This window comes from Eptesicus fuscus, chromosome 7 (genome assembly GCF_027574615.1).
Source record: "Eptesicus fuscus isolate TK198812 chromosome 7, DD_ASM_mEF_20220401, whole genome shotgun sequence".
Classification (NCBI taxonomy): domain Eukaryota; kingdom Metazoa; phylum Chordata; class Mammalia; order Chiroptera; family Vespertilionidae; genus Eptesicus; species Eptesicus fuscus.
Window position 1 is genome coordinate 87954616 of NC_072479.1, and position 26856 is coordinate 87981471.

A 26856-nucleotide genomic window follows, 5' to 3' on the forward strand; every position below is an offset into this window, starting at 1 on the left:
CCTGGAGGTGTTGAGGAGACCATAGTACTGGTAATGTGAAATCTGGCCTGAGTCAGTTCTGCTGGCTTGTAGTCCTGCTCTGATACCAGCTCCTGACTCCTTGTGTGGCCTTGGGCAACTGTGGAGGAAGAGCCTCCTGCCTGCCCCTTCTGTGAAGCCACCTAAGGGTGTGGTGAGAGTGGATTCTACCATTGCCTGAGGGCCCCCTTAGTGATGTTGGCTTAAAGCATCCTAAATGCTGTCTGGGAAAGATGAGGATGGTGTGATCACGATTTTAGCCCAAGTTTGTAGAACAACTTATTCCAGTTATATGAAACTATTATTAGTAACACTGTTACTTAATATAACTGGCAAGAATTTATTCCCAAACTTGAGCTATAACTATGACATGTCTCTTTTATTTTTCCAGTTAATCATGGAAGCATGCATCTCTCTTATTAGCAAGAAGTCCAATATATTCCTCTCCTTTTCTTTGTGTTTTCTAAGAACTCAGAGACTTTAACTATGAGACAAGAGAGCAGGGGTCATTCTCTGCTTCCTGTGTTTCCTCTCTAGATCCCTCTCCACCCCTTTCTACTGTGTTCTGTGCCCCCTGAGGCCCAGCGGGTTGTGCCGCTTGGCTCCCCCACTCTGAGCCTGATGGGGTTCAGGCAGGAGGAAGCAATGGAAGGAGCTGAGAGGGCAGAAGGAGAGTGAATTAGGGTTATTTCTTCCCTGCTTCTTCCTCATCTCTGGCAAAATGGAATCCTTACATTAAAGCTTCTGCAGGATGAGTCCTCCCTCCTGATCCTTCTTAAGGAAGACATGAGGAGTGGACTGAGGATGGAATTACTCCCTTCCTACTCTCTGGGGGCTTGGTTTCCAGACTAGTGTGTGCATTTGTGAGGTGACTGCTGGTGTCATGGAAGTATCTGTGGTCATGAACCGGGCATATTATGAGTTCCCTCACCTGTAATTGCCATGGGGAGAAAATCCTCATAGGGCAGTTGTAACAGTCAAATGGGAATCTATACAAAGTGCCTGCACAGTGCCTGGTACACAATGGGCACTAGATATGGAGTTTTCCATGATGGGTCCATAGTAGAACTCTCTCTCCTTCCCTTCTTTTAGAAAAAAAAATATTTTTATTGATTTTAGAGAGAGGAGGAGAGATGGATAGAGAGAAACATTGATTGGCTGCCTCCTGTGTGCCCCCTACTGGGGATCGAGCCCTCAACCCGGGCATGTGCCCTGACTGGGAATCTAATCATGACCTCCTGAGCTATGCTCAATCACTGAGCCATGCCAGCCAGGCCTACCTCCCTTCTTCCTCCCTCCCATTCTTTATCTCTCCCTCTCCCTCCCCATACCCTCTCTCTCCTGGTGCTTCCTTTCTATTACCATCCTTTTTCCTTAAAATGAGATGCTTTTGGGGTGCTGCCACCTTGGGCTAGGCTGCTAGACAGCACAGCAGGTCTCATATCCCTTTATCTGGGAGCAAGAGCCATCTTGCTGACTCAAAGGGAGGGATCCCTTGTGCTACAGGAGTATCTCAGGAACACCCATCCTTAATCTCCAGTTCTGGGGCTCTCAGCTCCCTTAGGCGATACACTGGCTGCCTAATTACCCAGCTGGCTGGCTCCTGCTAGGGTGATTCCCTCCCCGTGGCACAAACAAGGCAACAACATCACCCAGGAGGCTGAGACACCTCCCATCTCCTCCCCCCAAACACAACCACAAATGAAGGGAAGGCCAGATGGTTGGGCTGTCAGAAAACATTGCTGTTTCCAAAAGCTTGATCTGCCCTGGGGGAAAGGCAGGGTGAGGAGCAGGCACCTTTGCTTTCTGACTCAGCCACACAGGTTCAGGCCCTCCATCCTTCTGCCCAGAGGAGTGCAGGGCTGGTACTACTTGAAATACACACTTGGGCATCTTCTCATCTTGTCTTATCACCATCATTATATATCTACTGGCTGGATTGTTGGGGACATCAGTTAGGAGGACCTGCTTTTCCAAAACTCAGATTCTGCAGCTGGCATCCTCTTGCCGGCCATTCTGCCTCCGTAAGATTAGAATGCCACTCAGGAGACGGGAGTTCTTAGTTGGTCCCCTGGGGCTAACTCAGGCTTTCATACTAATTATTTTCCAAGGCAGTTTACAGCTGGGTCATTTGTAGCCATATTTTTTTATGACACAGCACCCTAGAGGTTTAACACGTGAGAGAAAGGGGGTAGGTAATGGCTCTGCACAGGAATTCTATCCGATTGTTCGATTGCCCTTCCTGGTCCTAGATAGAGTCCACTCTCTGATGATAATCTGTTCCTACAGGTCAGGAGCAGGCCAAACCCTTTGATGGCCTCTCATCAACCTGAGTGGCTTTTTGGGGCCTTGGAATTGCAGCAGCATATAAAGGATGGAGAGGGGTTGCCCCCTGCCTGCTCACACTCTCCGTGTTGACTCTCCTTTACATCTATGTAGCAATGGAAATCTAAAGGCATCGTACTTGGAGTCTTATGAAACACAACAAGGCTGGGCCATTTTCTCACGGGGTGCAGAGTCAGACCACTTTTGATGTTGGGGTCTTGTGAGGGGACCCTACTCAGCAGCCTGAGTGCAGGTCACCCTACTTGTCCTGAAGACATCATCCCACCCCGGGTGGACTCTGAGAAAACTTGCTCCATTTCTTCAGTCATATCACCTCTGTCATAGGCAGGCGAGGTTCCTTATGCTGGCTACTGAAAGAGCCCCAAATCCAGCTGGAGCTCCAGGGCTTTGATGCTCCCTCCTACCCTCCAATTCTCTCCCTCCCTTGAAGTGTCTCCTGAGGGCCTCCTTTCCCAGCAAAGCACACATCATGGCCACAGAGCTTCTTGAGGTGGAGGCACCTGACTGATTTAGTGGCCTATCAAGTGGATTTAGATTGTTTATTGGAAATGCCCATTATTTATGGTGGCTCATGGCCCTACAAGCACAGGCAAAGGCTGTTTTTAAAATAAAACTAATAAATAATAGTTAGGCCCATGATTTATCAGTAGGGAGGAAGGGACCCATTCATTTCCAGTTGGAGCAAAGAGCTCTGAAAGAACCGGATTCTCTTTCCTGAGGCCTTGGAAGAAATTCCTGTAGGGATTGGGAGATCTGAGTACAAAGAGTTCAAAGGAGATTATAAAAGAAAATCAAAGACACGTGCCTCTCCATACCTCATCCTTAATCCCCTTCTAGCCACATTTATACGTGTTCCAACTTTTCAGCTCATCAGGCCTGATTACTTACTTTTGGGTGACATTGGTTTTAATTTTCTTACCCACAAAATATTTAAAAATGAAGGTGGGGGTAGGAGGAGGTGGAGGAGGGTATAGGAGGGATAAATGGCAATGGACAGAGACTTGACTTGGGGAGGTGAACACACAATACAGTATACAAATGATGTGTTGTGGAATTGTGCACCTGAAACCTGTATAATTTTGTTAACCAAAGTCACCCCAATAAATTCAATAAAAGAGTGAAACAATTAAAATTAAAAAAATAAAAATTTTTAAAAGTGAGTGACAAAGAGATGAGATGTAGTTAAGTTACTAGTGAATTTGCTGCCTCAGGCACACTGGGCAAAGGCTCAAATTCCTATTGAAAAGTTTTACCTCTCTCTCCCTCCCTCCTTCCCTCACCTCCCACCCTACCTCCCTTCTTTCTTTCCTCCCTCCCTCCCTCCTTTCTTCTTCCTTTCCTCCTCCTCATTCCCCTCCTTCTTATTCTCCTTGCTCTCTGTCTCTATCACTTTCTGTCTCTATCTCTTGTCTCTCTCTTCCCATTCTCTCCTTTGTAACTGAGCTACAACAGGGCACCATGGGCAGTCTCTGTTCATGTGGTGCCCATTTTGAAGTAGGACTCAGTCCGTGGGCACATCCCTTCCCCAAGAACAAATCCAGAATTCTTCAAGCAATGGAAAGGAAAGCAGGTTTTAATGAATCTTTATTGAAGATTCTATGGAGAGGCAAATGAGGAGGCTCATACTACAAATCACACAGTAGAAGTTAATGAAAACTTCCACTGGGCATCCCCCAACCTGTGCACTCACATTTCCTCTTTGGTGGCAGCCCCCTCATCTCTCTCTCTGCCCCTCCCCCTCCCATTGCACTGGCCCAAGGCTTTCCTGGGTCCTGCATCTAACTCCAGCACCCGCACCTGGTATCTCATGTAGGGAAAGGTAACTCCCTTTTGACAGCCCCTCTCTATGTCTTCATATGTATTATCCTGCTCAGCAGACAAAGGTGCCTCCTTAAGATTTGCTCTCCTTCCAATGTGACACGGAATTTTTAGTAAATGATAACATTTTTTCACTATTCCAAATATTTCTTTCTTTGTCATTCATTCAATAAGTGTGCAAAGTAGAGTACATCTGGCAACAGCTGTGACCATGTTCATTATAAAAAAGTCATCCAAACAGTCCATGGTGGGGGTGTGGTGGGACATGGCGGGGAATGTGATAGAGTTCACAGCCACTTGGAGATTCAGAGTTATGAGATCTTAAAACTAACAGTGACCTTAACAATTGATGGCAGGCATTCCCATCTGGGCCTCAGCATTGTTTCCTTTAGTCAGGGAGAATAAGAATTAGGCTGAAGATGTGGACATGGCTCTTGAGCCCAGCGAGGACCTGATAAGCATCAATCAACAGGGAGGCACTGACCTTTTTGTCGGGCAGGATTTGTAGCAGGGAGGGCAAAGGCCTGAGAGGTTAATGATCTGAGGGGCTTTGCTAACATACATAAACTAAAGACCTAACAGAAGTGGTGGTGTTAACTGTCAATGGTGAGCACAAATCTTCATCCAAATGCTTATTGGGGGAGGCAGTGCAGTGTTGGCCAGGACTTTCATCTCAGGGGTTGTGCTTGTGTCGGTCCAGGTGTGGCAAGAGGGAGAGAAACACACAGCTGTCTATCAGCTGAGGGCCAGCATGGTAGACTTGTCCAACTTCCTCTCCTATAGAATTATGGCAGTGTCTCCAGGTTCCCTGGCAGGCCATGCTATTTTTAAAACTGCCTGGAGGACCTCAGGAAGCTTGTTGGGCTATGGTTCTTCAGGGGAGGTGACAGGGGGCCTGTTGATTCAACTTTCCCAGCTAGGTGCCAACAGGGTCACCTACCAGCCATGCTTACCACTGACTGTTAGAAAGTGGTCAGAAGTTAACATGGAAATGATACCCAGAACCTCAAGGGGCTACACATATGCACTAACATCTGGCCACAGACAGCCCAGCTGTGCTGTTGAAAGTAGGGCTATTGGACCTAGATGACAATGACGATGATGATGATGATGATGATGATACGATGAAGATGACAATCATTTATTGAGGTCTGCCTTGTGCCAAGCATTTGGCTGAGTGCTTTATAAACATCCCCATCATGTCCTCAGGATAATCCTGAGAAGCAGGTGTCATTTTCCTGTTTATATAACTTCATTCCTCTACTTATATTCTGCATTTGATCTCAAATATGTCTGATGCTAAAATATGCACCTATAGCTATCACTGTAGCCAAACAAAACAAGCAAATAATCTCTCCCCTTAACACACAGCTGGGCCACAGATAGGGTGACGGGGTGCTCTATAGGCTCAGCATGGCCTGCAGGGCCTCTAGGACTGTGCATTAACATAAGTGAACTGAAGTGGGTCTCAGGATGAAGGGGAGCGTGGGGAATGAACTTGTTTTCAGTGTTGCTGGGTTTACAGGAATGACACCATGTTTCTCAGGGCTCTAGGGGGACTAAGACAAGCAAGTAACTCTCATTTCCTTTCAGCCTTAGAGAGAAATCAAGCCTGGCTTACCCTTGTGATAGCAGTGCTACGGAGTCTTTAAACGTTCCCATTCTTAAGTCCCCTCCTGGGACATGGGTCTTTGGGGCTTGTGTCTGCCTGTGATAGTGTCCTTAGCAGAGGCTCATACTTGGACCAATACTGATGCTGTTGGGTATCACCTTCTAATACGCAAGATGGTGTTCTAGGTTTGCAAATAAATGTGGGTAAGCAGACATGGAAATGCAGGATTCTTTTCCCTAGGATCCCCTGTTAGGATGAGAGGGGAGATGATACCTTGTCACTCACAGAGTAAATCTGGAAGAGACTTGGCAGTTTGCAAAAGGCTTTCAATAGAGACCTTGCTAAATGCAGCTCTTTGAAGGAGGTGATGAAGTCTTCATTCATCCTGGCATGGTGCCTGGCACACAGCTGGTGCTCAATGAATGTGAACTGAACAGTGAAAAATAGTTTTAAGTGCATGATGTCAGGCTGGGGGAGGAGAGTGGGGAGGTGAAAGAGGATGCATGATGTAAATATTAATCAATCAAAGATCCTGATTTCAAAGTGTGGGGTAGTAAAACCTGTCTTTGGGGGCAGGCAAATCTGGGTTCAAATCTTAACTCTGTCACTTACTGGCTGTATGATCTTGATCAAGGCTCTAATCTCTCTGGGCCTCAGTTCCCTTCATCCAAAAAAGTGAGACATAAAACTTCCCTCACATAGGTAGGGGAGGATGAAATGAGATGGGACTCACACACACCCATGTGCAATGTTCCCTGCAGAGCAGCTTGCAGCAGACCCTCTGGTGTGGCCCGCACATCCTCTTGGCCACCCTGGAGGTCACTGCAACTCTCTGTCTGCAGGAGTTCTCTTCATAGGAGAAGATGGAAGTGCCATGGAGTCAAATCCAACAGTAACCTTCAACCAGTAGAGGATTCACTCCTGCTTGCTCAACCCTCTGTGTAATGATTCTTAATTGTGCTTTATACAGTCTTTTAGAAGGTCCCTAGTGGAACTGAGTCCCAGTTGTCTGAAGCCTTAACCTATTCACAAACACAACCGTGTTTTCTTCCATCCCCTTGCTGTCTCACCACCCTACACCCTTACCAAGCTTCCCAAGGAACCCCTCAAATAAACTACTTACCCTAGAATCCCTGACTTAGAAGGTAATCCAAACTAAGACACAGAAAATCAATGAAAGCTACTATTACTGTGATTTTTCATAGGGCATGGATGTAGGTAATTAATACAGATAAATGTAAAATATTATTTTAAAACACACACAAAAGGATTTTATTACCAGCTGAAGGCATCTGGGAAGGTTTGGGGAAGGAGATTATGTGTAACATTCGATCTGGATGTTAAAGATGGAAAGAATTTGTACATGAGAGGATGAGTCAGAGAAGGGGACTTCAGTGGAGAGAACAGGGTCTTGGGTCCACTTCTCTAATGATTCCTACAAAATCCATGTGTGAATCAGGTGGGCAGACAAGTCAGGCGGGTCCACACACTGGTTTCATCCGGACACAGAACTCCCTGGCCACATGGCCCTGGCACTCTGGCCCTGTGCTCAGCACACTTTCAGGCTGTACTCATCAGTGCACATGATACACAGTTAGTGCTTTTCTTCTGCTCCTGAAGTATGGCTTTGTACTCTCTTTTCTTTGTCGAGGTATTTGTCGCCGACTGTGGAGACCTCACTAAGCACTCTGCACAGTTGCTCACTGGAGCATACCTTGGGTCTCAAGTCTTCTGAAGACACCCATGATGTTTCTTCTCCGTGTTTCTCAGGGTCCTTCCTTCTGGGAATATCAGCTGGCTTCTCTGCTTGGACCTGATAGAACACACGGGCACCATGACCCCCCCAAGTTTGAGACATTAGTCTTAGGTTGTGTTTGTTTTACTTATCTGATGATCTTTAATCATTTGAATGAGTGGACTAAAGATGTTTCAGCCTATCCAGAGGACACATAGTTGAGGGCTTTCCTGCTAAAAATGGTGGAGGAGAGAAAGAGGAACAATGCCATGCTGCTCAAGATAAGTCTTTGCCACCTCTTTACTATAGTTCAGTGTTGAATAAGCTTTTTTAGTCAGGGATTTGTGTTCAAGTAAAATCTCACAGAAGTGTGACTTATACAAGTAAAAGCTGGATTCCCTTGGTAAGTCAAGGTGGTAGGAGGAAGTTCTGCTTGCCCATACCCTCTTTGAGGAGCACAGTGTGAAACCATTGCTTGAGTGGATAAGAGGAAGGAAGTGCCAGAGAGCTGAATCTCTTAGTTTTTCCTCTGAAGAAGTAAGCTGAGAGACAATGGCTCATGTCACAGGGTCAAAATTCAGAGAGGTGAGAAATCTCTCCATCTTATCAGCTTTGCTCTTCTTTTTCAGAGGTTCCAAAAACAGAGCAGACTTTTGAAGAACGCCTGATACTGAAAGCTTTCTTGCTAAAGTTTGTCAATGCCTACTCGCCCATCTTCTATGTGGCCTTTTTCAAAGGGAGGTGAGTGTATTGGTGTCATATATGGAAGAGAAATTGGTCACTAAGTCTGGGTCCTCCACTGGAGTCAGCCTATTCCCATTGTCAATTCACATCCTCAGTCCCATTCCCCATATCCACCCCTACCTGGCTGTTCAGGAAGCAGTTAATACTAAACCATTTTGTATTAGCATCTTCAGATTCTGATAATAGGGAAGCTCTACAGGGGTTTGGTTCTGGCTCCTGAAGGGTGAATCTTAGAAGAATTAGTGTCTCCTAACTTTGAGGATGAGGCAGTAGAGAATTTCATGTCTAGCCAGAGGCTCTTAGGTTTTGCAATGCAGTTCTGATGCTAACTACTCAGAGTAATACAGAGGTCACAGATTAAGGGCACAGTCTCCCACAATACTGTCCTCACTTCAGGCACTAACCGCAAGCTATGGGGCTCCCAGGCCACTCATGATATGGACAACTAACCTCACAATCACTAATCCCTCAGGTTCAGTAATTCACTAGGACAAATTACATAGCTCAGGAATATGCTGTACTTACAATTACAGTTTTATTATAGCAAAGGGATACAAATCCAAACCAGCAAATGGGAGAGGCACATAAGATAAGGTCTAGGTGGGTCCTAAACAAAACTTCCATGTTCTCAGGACATGTTAGCTTTCTGGGACATTGATGTATACCAACAATCAGAAAACTCGTCCAAGCTTCATGGTCCAGAGTTTTTATTTAGGTATGATTGAATAATTGGCCATGTGATTGAACTCAATCTCCACTTGCTCTTTCCTCCCCTGAGGTCAGGCTGCTATTACCTGGCTCAAAGCCCCAGTCACATGGTTGGCCTTTCTGGCATGGTCTCCTTCATCCTGAGTTATCTCATTAGCATAAATTTAGGTATAATCCCAAGGGCCCACTAAGAATAACAAAGACACTCCTATCAGGAAATTCCAAAGATTTAGAGACTCCTTCCAGGAACCAGCAACAAAGTCCAGTCCAATTCTTCATTATATAAAGGTCTGGATGTAAAATCACTTCTGATAAATATTTTTGTCGTCAGATCAATTGGCTACCTACAAGGAGATTTCCCAGGAGGCATCAACTATGCAGGAAAGCTTCCTCAGAACTAAATGCTCATCAAATAGACATTGGTAGCAAGAACTGTTATCATCTACATTTGATAATTTCTTATAAATGTGTTTATGGCCCAAAACAAAACCCCTGCCCAGCACCTTTTTCCTTGGCTCTTATGAAATTATAGGAGCAGAGAAACTGTTTATGTTAATGAGTATATATTTCATTGGTGTTTTCTATCTAGTTGTGTTATCAATAACAAATGGCAAACATGATATTCTAGGCAATAATAAATAGGGTCCTGACTTTAGATAAACTTGTGGTATATTGAAAGAGTAGTCTTGGCAACAACACATTGTAATCTGAAAAAAGTGCTGTAATAAGAGCTACAACGATGAACAGAGACAAGGAAACATCACAGAGAAGCAAAGGTTAAATTGAGCCTTAAATAGATGAGTAGAATTTTAACAGGTGGACCTAGGTATGACGTTTCAAATAAGTAGGATTCCTGTCTAGTTCCATGATTGGCTTCTTATCCTCCAATAAAATTGATGTTACTTTGAAGAGGAATGAGGCACGCTTCTTCCAGTCCTTTGAATGTTTTCAGTAAGAAGTCTTGATTTTTTTTTTTTTCTGTTCTCAGGACTCTCCACTTACTTTAGTCTCATCCTTCATTTCATGGGAAATCGGTAGCACTCACTGGGAAGTTGCAGTCAGAACTCAATTCTTGAAACTAGTTGAGAGGAGATGCACACACAATATACTTAGAGATAATCCAAATTTTGTGCTTAGTCTCTCTCTCTCTCTCTCTCTCTCTCTCTCTCTCTCTCTCTCTCTCTCGCTCTCACACTCACACACACACACACACACACACACTCACACACACACTCCCTCTGTGTGACCTTCCTGCCCCATTCTAGTCTCACCCTTTATCCCCTGGAGGTGAACCCTAGGTGTTATAGATGATTGTTAGCTGCTAACAGGCATAAACTGTCCCTGGGTGATTTATCACCTGCCCTGACCAGTACTTTCAAGAAAGACATTGGGCAGTGGCTCTTGCTCTAAAGGCATGCCCTTAAGCAGCCCTGACTTTCTCTCTCTTTTCCTAACTCTTCCCACACTTCTCAATTTCAGGTTTGTGGGCCGACCTGGAAGCTATGTTTATGTGTTCAATGGTTACCGCATGGAAGAGGTAAGTATGGCTAGCCACTGGTGTTTCCTGCCTAGCTAGTGGTTTACAGGGGTACCCACCACTTCCAGCCTCATTCTTGTCCCCATTGCACCATGTCTGGATCCATGCCCTTGCTCCTCTGAGCTCACTTGGTTTAACCACTCCTTCCATTGTCTTTTCTTCTCTGCAGTGTGCTCCTGGGGGCTGCCTCATGGAACTCTGCATTCAGCTTAGCATCATCATGTTGGGGAAGCAGCTGATCCAGAACAATATCTTTGAGATTGGAGTACCGTATGTAACAACTGCTTCTCATCTCCCTCCTTGCTGCCAGGGCCTAGCTCAGCAGGGCCGGACTTTCAGCAGGATTTTCATGGCCTCTCCTCTTCTCAGATAGCTGGGCTATTTTTCCTTTGTCTGCTTGCCAATAACTTTCCCTATAAGGTAGGGCTCCTCTCACAGCCTTGTTTGCCAATCTGATTTGGGATGTTTGAGGCTCAGAACAATTAAGCACTTCGTTAAGTACCCATAAGGAGCAAGGGGCAGAGCTAGGAACTGGGTATCTCTGACCTCAAGCTGTCTAATATTTTTAATGCTATCTGTTCTCCCAGTGAACAAGTAAAATAGATGTTCAGTATGGTGGATAGGTGAATATGAAAGTTTTGAAACTTAATGTAACTGTTTAGAAAAATTACTAAGAAAGTGTGTAATATATGATCTTCGGAGGAGAAGGATGCATAGCTGGTGAAACACAGAATGGATTTTCACATGGATTCTCTCTCCCCTCCCAGATGGGTTTATACAGATTTTATAGAAGGACGACTTTCAATTAAGTTTTGCATTGAGATAGTGATGAGAATAAACACTAACTCACAGGCATTAGACCTAAAGAAAAGAAGATGGAGGAAATGAAAATCTGCCTTCAGGTCAAAGAAAATGTAACTTGTTTTGCCTTTCATTTATATTGCTTTATGGTGTTTACAGAAAAATCTTTTTCAGGGGATATTTTCAGGCAGAAAAGCATCAGAGAGCCAGGGAATGATAGAGATTACTGGGGTAGCACTTACAGGCTGGGCCAATTCTGTTTAGGAGGCCAGGATGGACAATTTGTACCAGGCCTGGACATCTTTGCAAACCCCTTGCAAGATTTGTTGTGGGATGCAATAGTCAGTCCCCATGGGGTTAGCTGAAGATACTGCCACACCCTCTTTCTCTCCCTTGGAGATTGACTATGCATATTATATCAATGGTTCTGAGAAGTCCTGCTATAAAAAAACAAAAACACTTGTTTAATCCCTTCCTTTCCAACTGTATTTGTTCATGTTATTGGCCATCTTAGTTGTGGACATTAGGATCCACTCTGGCTAGTTCAGGAAGCAAAGGAATTGAAGAAAAACTAGCTAACAGAATATTCCTTACAGGTCAGAGAACCAGGCTCTGAAGTACATAACCAGCATAACAGTATCCACACTGCAGGAAGGCTTGAAGGAAATACCACTGCCTTCACTTCTTGACTCACATGACTCAGATATTAAAAGATGAGAACTGTATACTGAAGAGTCACACCCACAAATACTGCAGTCTGAACTTAACTAGCTGTCTTCATCTTCATCAGCTCAGGGTGCTATAACAAAAAAGCATAGACTAGGTGGCATAAACAACACACATCTCACTGCATGCTCATTGACCTCTTCCTTGTGTGCATGTGGAAAGAGTGAGAGCTCTGGTGTCTCTTCCTCTTCCTATAAGGGCACTAATCCCATCACAGGGGCTCCCTCATCCTGATTTCATCTAAACCTAATTACCTGCCAAAGGCTCCACCTCCTACTACCATCATGTTGGGGATTAAGGCTTCAACATATGGCCTTGGCAGGTTTGGCTCAGTGGTTAGAGTGTTGGCTTGTGGACCAAAGTGTCGCAGGTTCGATTCCTGGTCAAGGATACATACCTCAGTTGCAGGTTTTCCAGCACCAGTAAGGATGCATGCAGGAGGCAAACAATTGATGTGTCTTTCTTATGTCGATGTCTCTCTCTCTCTCTCTCTCTCTCTCTCTCTCTCTCTCTCTCTCTCTCCTCCCTCCCTCTCTCTCTCAAAATCAATGGGAAAAAAATCCTTGGGTGTGGATTAAAAACAAAAATTCAACATATTACTTTTGGAGGGGATACAAACATTCAGTCTATAACAACAGCCTGTCTGTTTTTCTTTCAACTTAAGCACAAGATTTGTATGCAATTAAATCTTAAAAATTTAAAAATACATATATGAAATGGCCCTTGTCTTCTCAGAGCTTACATTTTAAGTTCGGGAGACAAAAGAGAAAGTATGTGACTGGGTACTCTCTGTGTGGTGTAAACTCCGTCAGAATTCAGAGTGAGTAAAGGTCAGGGATTTGGGAGCCATCAGAGAAGTCTTCCTAAGCTGAGGGTTTCTTCCAGGCTGTGTCTGTCTCTTGAAGAAGGCTGCCACTATCATTTGTAACAAGAAACAAGATGGTCTGCAATTATTTTGTTTAAAGAAACAATTTCTCTTGAGTGTGATATCTTTTCTAAATAAACAACGGACTGACTCAGGCTTATCAAAACCACCTCCTAACCCAGGTGGTGCTACAAATGGAGAAAGTAAGGCTCATAGAGATGGCAGCTCTCTGATCAAAGTCTCAGGGCCATGGCAAGGGCAAGAGCCCAGAATCTCTCTAAATCTATTGAAAGGTTGCTGATTTCTTGGCCTGAATGGAACCATTAGAGGCCATATGATCCAACTCCTTTCTCCATGGAAAACTGCCTCTATGGGGGCTGTAACTGTCTGAGAGTTCTCCTGAGAATATTATTTTTTTGGTTTTCCTCAGAAACACACTTACAGAGCTAAAGTTATAATGGAGAAAAATGTCATTTACCTGGAAACAAAACCTTTTATAGTGAGAGCTCTACTTCAAGGAATGAGAATCTTCAACATTCCCACATGAAACTTTACCATTCCAGTGCTCAGAACAGATCTCAGCATCACCCACTATTAATTAGGCTGAACGCTTAAGATAGTTTTCTGTCCCTACACTAGGACCACCTCAGGTGGCCCTCTGGCACGTGCTTCTCTTGGAGGAGGGTTGGTGAAAGCATTGGTGTCTGGGCGGCCTTATTCTACCTCCCTGCTTAAGCTAGCCTCTAGGCATCAGACAGGAAGTCATCAATCTTGAGGAACTGAACCCTCTGAAGCTGTGCCCTGTTTTCCAGCTTTCTGATTAAGAGTTAGTGATCGTCATCAAGCAAAGCTGGTGAAACACATGGTTGCTGTTCTCTAGGAGTTTACCATCTCAGACAGACCACAGTTGTTATGGACAAATACCCAGAAATTATGTAGACCAAAAAAAGATGTACCAAAGCCACATCTCGCCCCTGGGCAGCTTTGAAACCAGCCCCTCCACTATTGCTACAAAGGAAAATCTGCATTCCCCCTAAACATCTGGGGAAGACATCTGCCCTTCCAGTACATTGTTGTTCTGTTCTGGATGGAATTGTATATAGCTTGTGGGCACGAGATGCCCATTTTTCATTTCTGGACATCTGCTCTACCATTTAGCCCACTCACTCTGGACCCAGCAGCCTTTGATAGAGTGTAAGAGGGGCAAGAACTCAGGCATATGTTTGGTCAGTGTGTTGGCTTGTTCCCTACCCATCAACTCCATCAGCTCCATGACAGATGAAACTAACACACAACTGTTTGCCTTGAAGGCTAAATTTTCTGATTTATGCTTGATGTGTGTTTAATATGCCACAGTTAATTGATGCTAATTGCATAGTTACTCATAAAGCTGTGGGCATGTCACTGCTCTAAGTCTCACTGTCCTCATCTTGTGATGAAAATGACGGCGTTATAACCATCTCTAAGGTGCTCTCATTTCAGCTCAGACATTCTGTGAACCTCTCCTTTAGTCAATGAAGCTAGTCACTGGTGATTCCAAACACACGTTTTCGTTTCAAAATATTTTTTCTCATTTCAGTTTCTAGTTTGCTAAAGGACACACCCAACATAATTATATAGTTAAATTTAGGGATATAGAACAAAAAGTTCTTCCACCAAACCCTAAGTATTCTATCTCCAAAGCTCTTTATAGTTCTACAGGTTGTATTTTGAGTTTGGTCACATAAAATAACTATGATTATGATTTATGAACCTTCCATTTTCTACTCAGAACTTACTCTGAACAAATTAGATCCATCCAATCTAGGGTTCAGCACCTGGCAATATCCTTATGTGTGACACTTAGAAAATAAAAAGGAGTCTTTTATAGTCCAAAGAGGAATGACAGTTGAGCCTGACTATGAAGAAGGAACAGTGTAAATTATAAAAATTAGGCCCAGTCCTAACTGTTTTGGCTCACTGGATAGAACGTCAGCCTGCGGACTGAAAGGTCACAGGTTCGATTCCGGTCAAGGGCCTGTATCTTGGTTGTGGGCACATCCCCAGTAGGAGGTGTGCAGGAGGCAGCTGATCTATGTTTCTCTCTCATCGATGTTTCTCTCTATCCCTCTCCCTTCCCCTCTGTAAAAAATCAGTAAAATATATTTTTAAAAAATTAGGCCCAATGGCCTTTAGCCCTTTGGTGGAGACAGTATAATATACTCACTGCATGACATCAGCAAAGTTATTCTAGAAAAATTTATGTCCAACACAGTTATGTGAAAATACAGCCTGGATGTATGCTCAGCTATCTGGAAAATGGAAAATATGGACATCTGAGAAAAGAAGAACTATTCTTTGGGATTCCAGGTTGCTAAGGGGTTGCTGAATGTTATTGCTTATATGTTCATATGTGATGCTTGTATTTCAAGTCCTGGAAGTAGACTGAAAAGAGCAACTCAGGAATACGATTTTCCTCTTCTGTTCTGGGCCCAGTGGCTTTTGGTTCAAAATGTAGCTCTCATGCATATTCAGAGCCTGCCTAAAAGTTTTTCCTCAAGGGAGATAAATATTAATCTTAGAGAACAGACTTGATTTTTTTTATAAAGAAGCAAGTTGAGGAGTTAGACAGGTGATCATGCTAGATAGGAATATTTGGGGTAAAAAATAAAAGATTATACAGTTGTAAGATTGACTGTCTATAGTATTTATTTCCTATTTCTGAGAGCAATTTTCTAACATTCTTCCAAAGAAAATTTTAAAATGTGAAAGACTATCTAATTAATCTAATTAATCTTTATTATAGGTTAGGCAGTCCAATATAATTGATCTCGCCCCCTGAGGGTACAATATTCTCATTAGATTCTGTGTATGTGTTGCTAAAAGTACCACAACTACAATGTTGATGCCTTTGAGAATTTTAACATCCAGCAGGCTTCTTGAATTAGAACCGTTTCCCAATCTTCAGTCATTTGTGAATCAATTTTTTTTTAAATATATATTTTATTGATTTTTTACAGAGAGGAAGGGAGAGGGATAGAGAGCCAGAAACATCGATGAGAGAGAAACATCGACCAGCTGCCTCCTGCACACCCCCTACCGGGGATGAGCCCGCAACCAATGTACATGCCCTTGACCGGAATCGAACCTGGGACCCTTCAGTCCGCAGACCGACGCTCTATCCACTGAGCCAAACCGGTTTCGACATTGTGAATCAATTTTTAAATCTTTTCTTAATATCTACCTGAATAGCTATTTGCATATTAATTTCCTCTAAATGAATTTTATTAAAATCCATAACATTTCTGAAAGTGGAAAACGAACACAATCAGTTACCACAAATAGCAAATAACAATTTAAAGAAACAATAAAACCAGAGCATTATTCACCAATGACATTAGCCTAAGAGCTGCATTTTCTTTTTTATCCACTAGCATGGGGTGCTGTTAAGGACATACCAGCAGCAGATGGATTTTCTCCTTGACTGCAGTCAGTGGGACTGAATGAGAGCAGGAAAGGAAATAGCTTTCCCAGGTGCTTTAATAAGATACAAGACCAAGTGTAGAGATCTTCCAAAGGTGTCACATGCACTACTACTGGAATACATCCTTTGCTGGAAACACTGGTTTAGAACAATAGTATCACCTCCTAATCCCACAGGTCTCCACAAGGTTAGCACCGATAGCAGGCATGTGCAAGAATCCTGCACACTCATCCTTTGGGACCTTGGATAAGCTTCTCCATCAGACTCTCCCTTTTTCCACCCCCTAAATGTGGCAGGTGTCCCAGACAGGGCCACTATGGAAACCCAACTCTGTCCAGGTACCATCCACCAAGCAGTGTCACATCTCACCTTTGCTGGGCCTGGTTCAGAGGCCCTGTAGATGGAAAAACAAAGTGCTTCCCAGGGAGACAGTAAAACCTGGGCACCAGGAACACATGACAAAACTGGGTTATGTGGTCTGGCCTCGGACTATTCTCACTCATGCCACCCAGGCTCCTGGGCCTGACAGAGTTGTAGCAGATGCTTTCCAGAGAGGAGCCGGGTGGTCTTAAACATTACAGGCCCCTTGATAGTGCCCATCGGCAGTGACTTCTGGGATGACTTTGTGCATGGTGAGAGGCAAGGCAGAATCTGATCTCATGCCAGTTATTACCTGAGTCCATTGTTGGGGAGTTCCCTCATTCCCACCCCCCTCATGCCATCCCCACCTTTCCCTCTTCCATATGTGTGTGCGCAAAATATACTTTGAATCCAAACTGCGTGGTGCCTCTAAAACAGGGCTGGGAATGTCCGGATATGGCCTACTAAATCATTTGGTCTGGTTCTGCCAAGGCATGAGGGGTGAGTTAAATGTTTGACCAAATGTAGCAGGCTAATTTTTAAGTTGATAATTTTGTATGGCCCTCGAATGATGTTTAAAAAATATCCAAATGGTCCTTGACAGAAAAAAAAAAGGTCCCTCATCCCTGAAAATCATGCCACATGACATCCCAACTCCTCGCTATAATTTTATCTCAAACTAGGTCCTATATTCCTTGAAGCAGAATTGGAAATAGGCCTTGTATCATTCAGAAAGATGAGTGTGTGTGTGTGTGTGTGTGTGTGTGTGTGTGTGTGTGTGTGTGTGAGTGTGAGAGAGAGAGAGAGAAAGGGTAAATGCCAGCTTCTCACCTGAGCAAAGTCTGGGATGGAGAGAGCAGGTAGAGCAATATTTCCACTGGCAAAAAGTCTCACATCCCTATTCTTACTGAAAGCACAAAATCACATCCCAAAAATAGCAGGAATATAACCTTGGACACAGCCAGTAAGATTTTATAAACTCTCTACTTTTTTTGGTAAATGTGATAAATATTATCTTTCAAGACATAAAACAGCTCTTTAAAGACATCACAGGCAGCGGAGGTCTGTGTTCTCCTCAAATACTGTGGAATCTGGCCATGAATCCCAGAGTTTAGGGAACAAATTTGAACCTTGTCAGGTGTCAAGAAAAGGAATACACAGCTCAGAGGTTGATATGTTTCTCTTCTTTGGCCCATTTAGGGCTTGGTTCTGCTTTCTTTAACAAGGCTCGCAGTGGCTGTGGAACCAGGGTCTGTGGACGACAGCCTGGGGCCCAGATTCCTGTGGCAGGAGGCCCCAGGTGGGACAGACACTCCCCATGGTCTTGGGGTGAGCCTAGGGGGTACAAGCAAAGGAAAGGCTCTGAACCTTTTGGACAGAGTTTCTCAGACTTGTCATTATAAAAGGGACAGAAAAATAGCAGACAAAAGGATAAGAGGGGTAACATCAAAGAAGTTATTTTAACGAGCGAGTGCATCATACGGTTGGAATCATAACCTGAAGCTTTCCAAACGACCCATCTGTATGTTATACAACTTGCAGGATTCCTGTTAAATCCCACTCTTGAGGGGCTTTCTGCATCAGCTTTTTAAATGCCCACCCCCTTCATCATTTTTGACCTACCCCTGGCGTATTACACTGCTGACTGCACAGTTCCTCCTGAAGCTCTCTGCTGCCCTCTCCCATGCCACGTGGTCTTCCAGTTGCCCTCCTGTTCCTATGACGCTCCTTCCTTGCCCTCTGAAGGCTCCTTTCCCTCCATCCCTCCCTTAACTGTAGATATTTTCCCCTCTGCTCAATCTACATGTGGTGTTCATTGTAGGATTTCAGTTGTCTCCACGATGATTCTCAGATCTTGATCTTGTTTTTAGAGCGGTAGACCTATATAACATTGCTTACTAGACAAGCTATCTCATGACATCCTCCACTTCCAACTCCTTGTCCCCTTTATCAAAATTGCCTCTTCTCTAGTGTTCCCTGTCTTAGCAAACTGTGTCACTATCCACCATATGCCCAAAGACCCTTCCATCCTCATTCTCCTTCTATTGCCACATACAGTTCACTACCAGCTTCTTAACTCAACCTCTAAGCATGTCTCTCCATATCCATTGCAATCACCTAGACTCTGCTTCCATAATCTCTTGCTGAAGCACTGCCTTCAGTGCCATGAACTTGCCTTATCTTTTGTCTTATCTTTTGTCTCTTCCTCTTTCCTGCTCTGTGCCCCAAACGTTTTGAACTTTCAGTCCCTCCTCTGAGCCATTTTCACATTTATCTTTGGCTGTTGCACAAATAATTCCCTGGGCCTAGAACATACATTCACGTGTCATACAACTCTCACTCTTTTCCATGCTTTTTCTATAATCTCTTGTAATTTATTTGATTTATAGATCTCTGCCTCAGGGAAATGTCCTCTTCTTTAGGCAAAGGTAGGTTTCTTTGATATCTATATATATAAAAGCCAAGTGACTAGAACGATGGAACTACCAGAACAACTGGTCTCTATAACACATCCCTCACCCCAGCCGACCCAGCCCCTGATTGGCCCCCCACCCCAATCGGGGGCGGGGCTGGCCGGGGGAAGAGGCCGCAAGAGGTTGGCTGGCCAGCCCCACCCCCGATCACCCCCCAATCAGGGACAGGGCTGGACGACCTCTCACGACTCCACTCCCCCTGCCAGCCTGGCCCCAATGGGGCCCTGATCGGGGGCGGGGCCAATGGCCAACCTCCCACGGCACCTCCCTCCAGGTGGCCCGCTCCTGATCAGCCCCGACTGGGGGCGGGCCAGCCAGACCCCACCCATGCACCAATTCATGCACCAGGCCTCTAGTATTCTCATAATTACCTAAACTTCTTCCTTCATAATACTCATTACACATTATTGTCAACACTTGCTTGTGTTCACTTTTCTATCTAGACTACCTCCTCAAATACATCAGATATCTTATTGGTTGCATTTGTTTTTTCCTGGAGAGCATATCCATGAACTGGAATCTTCTACACAGCTATCAATCTGAGTTTGATTCAATGCCTCCTTTTTCTGATGGATTCCTTGTTTGCTGGGTTATATATTGAATTTTTTCTTACTGTATATCCTTAGTTGGTGAAATTCATCCTCTGGAATATCATGAGGATGGATGATACATAGAAGGATATCTTTTAGGAAAACTTGCATGTGTAAAGATGTTTTTATTCTGCCTTTGCACTTGATGTATACTTTGGCTGGGTATAGAATTCTGTGCTAAAATCTTTACCTCCTTAATATTAATACATTTCCTTAGAATTTTCCAGTGTCAATGGCTGATGTTGAGAATTCTAATACCATTTTGATTCCAAATAATTTTTAGAGAATTTATGTTTGTCCCTCTGTACCTAGAAGCTTTTAGAATCCTTTTCATTATTCTTAGATTTCTGAAATCTTATGGTGATGTGCTTTGGCAGAGATCCATTTTTTTTTTTTTTTGAACCATTATGCTGAGTAAGTTCTTCCAACCAGAAAATTCATATTTTTCACTTCAGAGACATTTTCTTGTATTTCTTATGTATTTTCTTCCCCACCATTTTCTTGGTCTTGTCTTTCTCATTCTATTGGAGTTCCTAGATTGATTCATTTTCTTATCTTTCTATGGTCCATTTATTTGTCTTTTGTACTTTTTTTAGGGTTTATTTATTTTTAACTTCCCATTATTTTATTGGTTTTATTTCAGATCTAGAGTTTTCCTGGTTCTCCTCAAAATAAACTTTTTGCTCCTGCTGATGTTAGAAAGTGGTAGTTACTTGGAAAATATGGGTGGACAGACACATTAGCACCTACTGTTCCTTAAACAGTGCATTGACCAGTCAATACTAGCTACCTTTGGTGATCCCTGGTGCCTGCAATTTTTGAGCCTTTCTGATATTTTGCAGCATGAGCTGGCTTGCTTTTCTGTGCTGTCTTTTACTATAGGCACTTGGTATTCAACCATAACAACTTTGCTAACTCTTCATCAATGTTCATCTTCCAAGACATTCATTATATCTCTCAATACACTATTGTATTCATGACTGTTTTCTTTAACCTTGTGGTTTCATATATTTTAAAATTCATTAACTATTATTTTTATAGCACTTCAGAAATAGATAAGGATATATGCATGTGTTCAATTTTACATGTTTAATTAAAACCACTAATTAGTTTTTACTAAAGATTTAGCCAAGTTTTCTGATTACTGATATCTGGAGGAAAAGTCTCAATTTGAGTTCTGGTTCTAGACCTCCTTTTCCACCTCCTCTCTCCTCTTCCACTCTGTCCTTCTTTTCTTCTCTCTTTCTCTCTCTTCATCTTCTTCTTTTGTTCTGACTCACAAATAGGGTCTCAGCTGGTCTACTCTATTTGGCTTCAGAATCTTCAGGCTCCATCTGGGTTTTTCTCAATTTCTTAATGTCACAGAATTATCGCTTGCTAATTTTTTATGAAATATTTTATTTTACTTCTGCTTAAATGGATCTCAACTTATTCTTTAAATCCTCCTTTGATGATGATGATGGTGGTGGTGGTGATGATAGAGACAATGATAGATATATTTAGTGAGCTCTTAGCATGTACCAAGCCCAAAGTGCAGCATGTTACATAGATTATCTCCTTTAACTAATCCTGTGGGCTAGTTAACATTTGCTCATTGAAAAGAAAATAAAACTTACGGAGTTTTAATAGCTGGCTTAAGAAACTACAACTGGTGAATTGTGAATCTGGGCTTTAAACAACTATTTTCTGACCTCAAAGATCAGACTTTACCCACTACACTGTACTGCCATCTTCTTGATGGCAATTGATATTAGAAAGACATTGATTAGAACATAATTTTGAATTATTAGATTTCCATAAACTGTTAGAAGCACTTTCTAACAATAGATGCCTAATGTTGACAGGAGTGCTAGTCTATAAATAGCCACACAGGGGTGGCATGACCTTGTGTGAGGAATGTGGAAGGCGGGGGTGGTGTCCTGCATTTAGATGGAACATGGACTTCAAAATCCCTTTAAATTCTTCAAGTCTATCATTCTGTCTGTTCTGCTATTAGTTCTCCAAACTATCTCCTAGAAATTTTCTCATAGGATAGTTAGCATAATTGGCAGCCTGCTCCATCTAATTTCATTGTCTATATATTGTCTATCAATGGGAGGTATGAAAAGACTATACCCTCAGGTATATTTTAACATTTAATATTAAAATGATAATAGCTACTATCTATTGAATACTTACCATGCCCAGATACTGTGTTAAAAATTACATAAACATTCTTTCACTTATTCCTTATACCATTATTGTCTTGTTATTATTCTAGACCAGTGGTTGGCAAACTGCGGCTTGCAAGCCACATGCAGCTCTTTGGCCCCTTGAGTGTGGCTCTTCCACAAAATACAATGGCCTGGGCAAGTCTATTTTGAAGAAGTGGCATTAGAAGAAGTTTAAGTTTAAAAACTTGGGCTCTCAAAAGAAATTTCAATCGTTGTACTGTTGATATTTGGCTCTGTTGACTAATGAGTTTGCCGACCACTGTTCTAGACCAAAAAAAGTCCTGCATGTGATTGATTTAGTCTGCTTGGGCTGCCATAACAAAATGCCACAGACTGTGTAGCTTAAACAACAGAAACTTATTTTTATCAAGGTGCTGGAGGCTGGAAAGTTCAAAATTAAGTACTAGAAGAATTTAGTTTCTAGTGAGGGCCTTCTTGCTGGCTTGCAGATGACCACCTCCTTGCTGTGTCCTCACATGGTGAAGACAGAGAGATCACTGTATCTTCCTTGTTTCATAAGGGTACCAATCCTATTGGTTAGGACCCTATATTTATGGCCTCATTTAACCATAAATACCTCCTGAAAGCCCTGTCTCTAAATATAGTCACATTAGGGTTTAGAACTTTGATATGAATTGGGAAGAGAGTGATTTCAACACATAGCAGTGGTAGACAGTGTTTTGCCTTGCTTTAATGTAAAGATGGTGCCATTTGTGTTATTAAGGCCTGAAAAATGTTTGACTTTGGAGGAGAGTATCTTTCTATTATTTTCTGGACACCCTCTCTTCCCCATGAAGAGGGCAGATAGGTCACCTGCTAGATGATAGGACTATCTCAGTATTTGGCAGACAGGGCCAAGTCTCTTGTTGCTTATTAAAATGCAAGAAGAATTTAGTTTCTTTCATGATCCTTTGTGGGGGAGCCTTTCATTATCTTGATGAAGGACCTCCTCAGGTTGTCTTTAAGAAGAAAACAGTCTCCTTCCTATCCCTTTATCTGTCCTTGGATCAGAGATAACTTTAGTGTCAACACTTAGTTTGTTTCTCCTTTCTGTCTGCAGAACTAATTCTGTCCTCCAGAGCTTTTGGTGACTGGTCTATTTCTTTTCCAGGAAGCTAAAGAAACTATTTCGGAAGCTGAAAGATGAAACAGAACCTGGAGAAACTGACTCTGCCCATTCAAGGCATCCAGAGCAGTGGGACCTAGACTACAGCTTGGAACCATACACTGGACTAACTCCAGAGTACATGGAAATGAGTAAGAGCTAGTGATCTTTCCTTCCACTGGATGCAGGTTCAGACATGTGGTCTGGGAGAGGAGTGAGGAGAAGGTTTGGGAAATGACTGGGACAGCCACTGCACCTTCCTGGGCTTTCTGGTTACACAATGTCACCTTCAGTGCCACATAAAAGTAGAGGAGTGTGCAGCAGAAAGAATCCTGGAATGAGAACCAGGAACAACTCTTATCACCAATTTATACTAGGATGATGCTCTCTTCTCCTTGAGCTTCCTCTCCTCATCTTGAAATGAGAAGTTTGGTCTCTCAGGTCCCTTTGCATGGCTTCTATCATTGATAAAGCTGAAAGAGAAATAGTGAAGTCTGAAATTTAAGGACAGAGTTTCCATTAAGGAAAAGTAAACTAGTCCTATCACACTTGGGACAAGAGTTATATACATCTTTGACATGGAGAGTACAGGAGAGTCCCCGACTCTGACTAGGTAGGTCTGGGTAAGATGTCAACTTTCCTTTAAAAAACATGAGGATATTTAGGGGTGAGAAATAGATTTCTAGTTACTGGGCCTCTGGTTGTTCTTGAATAGGCTTTAAAACAAGAGTGCATATAGTACAGACTGATAAAACACAGTGGTTTTATATGTGGTTCAGAAGCCATGAGTTTTCCATTATGAGAAGTGTCTCAACTTAGACCAGCTGCCTTCAAATTCCTGGCTACTTGTGAATAATTCTGATCTTTTATTGAGGTGGATATTTGAGAAACCTCTTTCCAAGACTTGGAACTAATGAATTAAAAACATAGGACCAAGAGGTTAGACATATAATCTAAACATTTATTCAATCTAGAATGTTGGAGAAACATCAATCAGCTCCAACAAAAGAATCACTCAATATCTAACATCATTGTATTTGCATGATGACTCCTGCCTACTTTGGTTAATCACTTTTAATAGAGGGCCACTAATGCCTTTCTGGGCACCAGGTACTTCCCATCTTATTTCTAATGGATATTTATCCTCTTCTGTGTTGTAAAAGTGTGTGTGTGTGTGTGTGTGTGTGTGTGTGTGTGTGTGTGTGTGTGTGTGTGTGTGTGTGTGTGTTTATTAAGGGTAGAGAAAAGGACTTATTCCTTATAGCTTTAGATGACCTCAAAATTTCTGTTCTAGCCCTGGGGATCTAAAATTCCAGGCAAAACCTGAGCTTTGTATTCTAAATAAACTCACCAGAGAAGAAACAATCATTGTGTCTGTTTCAGGAACAATAGGCAAAGAAAACATCAAGACCCAGTTTATGTAAACACATAGCTCCCTTATGCTTTTCACCTTTAGTTAAGTGCTACCTCTAATCCCTTTCCAACTAGATATTTACACAGAGATGATTACTCGTATTTAAGATGCTGTTCTATGCCTGCCATCCTCTCAGTAAAAATTGGCTGCCAGAGATTTGAGGCTTCCATTTGGAAAAGGTTTATATGAGAAATCTTTGAGCCCTGTCTGCCAACCTCCACCCTCCAATTCCAGTCCCCCGTCTCCCCACCCAATTATCGGTGTAGGTGTTACATGGCTGCCTGTCCAGATAGCTATTTCAAAGCTTTCTCTTTTGAGTGATCAAGATCAGAGACGCTCGAGCCAAGTGCCTTAGGTTCAAAATCTAGCGTTATCACCAACTAGCTGGGCAGCTTTAGGTAAGTGGCCAACCTTTGTGTCTCAATTAGCTTTAGCTGTAAATAATAATAATAATAATAATAATATCTACCTTATAGGATTGTTGTATTTAATGAATCAATATCTGTAAAGTTCTTAGATGAGTGTCTAGCACATATAAAATCTATGTGAAGTGTCAAGTGTTGTTTCTCTTAATGGCCCTGGGCCCTAGGAAGGCAGAGTATAGGGAAATATGCTCCAATCTGTGAGCCATTGTATTATTGAATAGACAGCTACTCTGTCTCAAACTTGGGTCATTAAAAATTCATGAGAAGAGGAAAAAACAACAACTAGTAGACTTGGTGATTTTTGGGAAAAATTCACACCAAGATTATAGAGAGTGAAATTGATTCTATAGAGGAATCATTAATTATTTGCTTTTCTGTCTCAGCATTGCATTTGATACATACACTGATGATATATTGCTCACATATCTGTTCTTCAGCAGACTCACTCTATTAGATTCCAAAGATCAGTCAGTAGGGACTAAGGCTTATTGATCTCCATATCCTCCAGAGTCTTGTACATTTCCTGGCACATAACAGGCACATAATATGTCTGATAAATAAAAACAAATGAATGAATTTATTTTTATTTATTGTTAAATTAAATTTATTGTAGGGACATTGGTTGACACAATCATGTAGGTTTCAGGTGTGGTTTCTATGTTACAAGATCTGTATATTGCACCATGTGCCCACCATCCAAACTCAAATATTCTTCTGTTGCTATATAGTAGAACCCCCTTCTCCCCCCATCTCCTTCCCTCTGGCAATCACCACACCAACTGTTTATGTTCACGGGTTTCAGTTTTATATCCCATATATGAGTGAAATCATATGGTTCTTCGCTTTTTTTGTCTTATTTTACTTAGCATAATATTCTTCAGATCCACCCACATTGTTGTAAATGGCAGTATTTCATCTTTTCTTATGGCTGAGTAGTATTCCATTGTATATAAGTACCATATCTTCTTTATCCAGTCCTCTATCACAGGACACTTTGGTTGTTTCCATGTCTTGGCCACTGTGAATTTATTAATTATTTAGGGAAGGTTTCTTAACAGAGCTAAGTTTCTTATCATTTTAAGTGGCGAATGAAGGATTATTTTCAAAGCAAGGCTTGGTTGATGGTGGTTCAAGGATGTTCTGAAGAGTTTTCCAACTCTGGGAAGGAAGTTGGACTTGATCTCCAAGTTCCATTCTGGTTCTGAGGATTTGCATATCAATAATAAGAGTAAGGTAGAGCTTGCTAAGGGAAAGGGCTGGCAAGTGCAAATGTTGTTGATTTTTAGGTAGGAGGGTTCAGGTAAAGACCTGGGATTAACAGAGAACCCTGAAGATCAGACAAGTTTGCATTTCATATCAGGGCATAGGGAACAGTTATGAAACCTTGGCTAATGCTGTGACTGTGTATGAACTCTATTTCCCTTGAGGAAATGGGCAGCAAGTATAGAAGGGAGATAGTAAGACCTAAGGAATGAAAGAGGTAACACAGGTAGACTCATTAATTTATTCATTTATCAAACATTAAGTACCTAGAGGAGCAAATTTGAAGACCAGAAGAGTCTCTTCAACAATTCAAACTGATATTGATTCAGTCAACAATCTGATATTGATTCAGTTTTGTCTGGAGGAGGAAGCCTGGATCACACATGGGTTTTCTAAGCTGAGTTTTGCAGAAAGTCCATCACAGAATTCTGTAGGCCATTTTGCTGTCAATCATTTTAGAGATGTGGCTATTTTATTTCATATTTTATAGAAGTACAAGGACAGTGATTCTGAGTTAGATTCCTTTCATTCTTTTCATCTCTGGATTATCCTCTTCACCCTTTAAGGGAGTATTTGCTTCCAGGTACAATGAAAGGATGTAGGATAAACTTCACTAAATGACAGCTTCATCTAACAATA

At 42.4% G+C, this 26856-nt stretch overlaps 1 protein-coding gene across 1 annotated transcript in view; it reads left to right on the forward strand.

The window, feature by feature from the left end:
- ANO2 (anoctamin 2) overlaps nt 1–26856 on the forward strand; it is a 283025-nt gene that overhangs the window by 224293 nt on the left and 31876 nt on the right. The window contains exons 17-20 of the mRNA XM_028150319.2: nt 8159–8270; nt 10461–10518; nt 10688–10788; nt 23122–23267. Of these exons, the coding sequence (XP_028006120.2) occupies nt 8159–8270; nt 10461–10518; nt 10688–10788; nt 23122–23267 (417 nt within the window). The remainder of the gene's footprint in view (nt 1–8158; nt 8271–10460; nt 10519–10687; nt 10789–23121; nt 23268–26856) is intronic.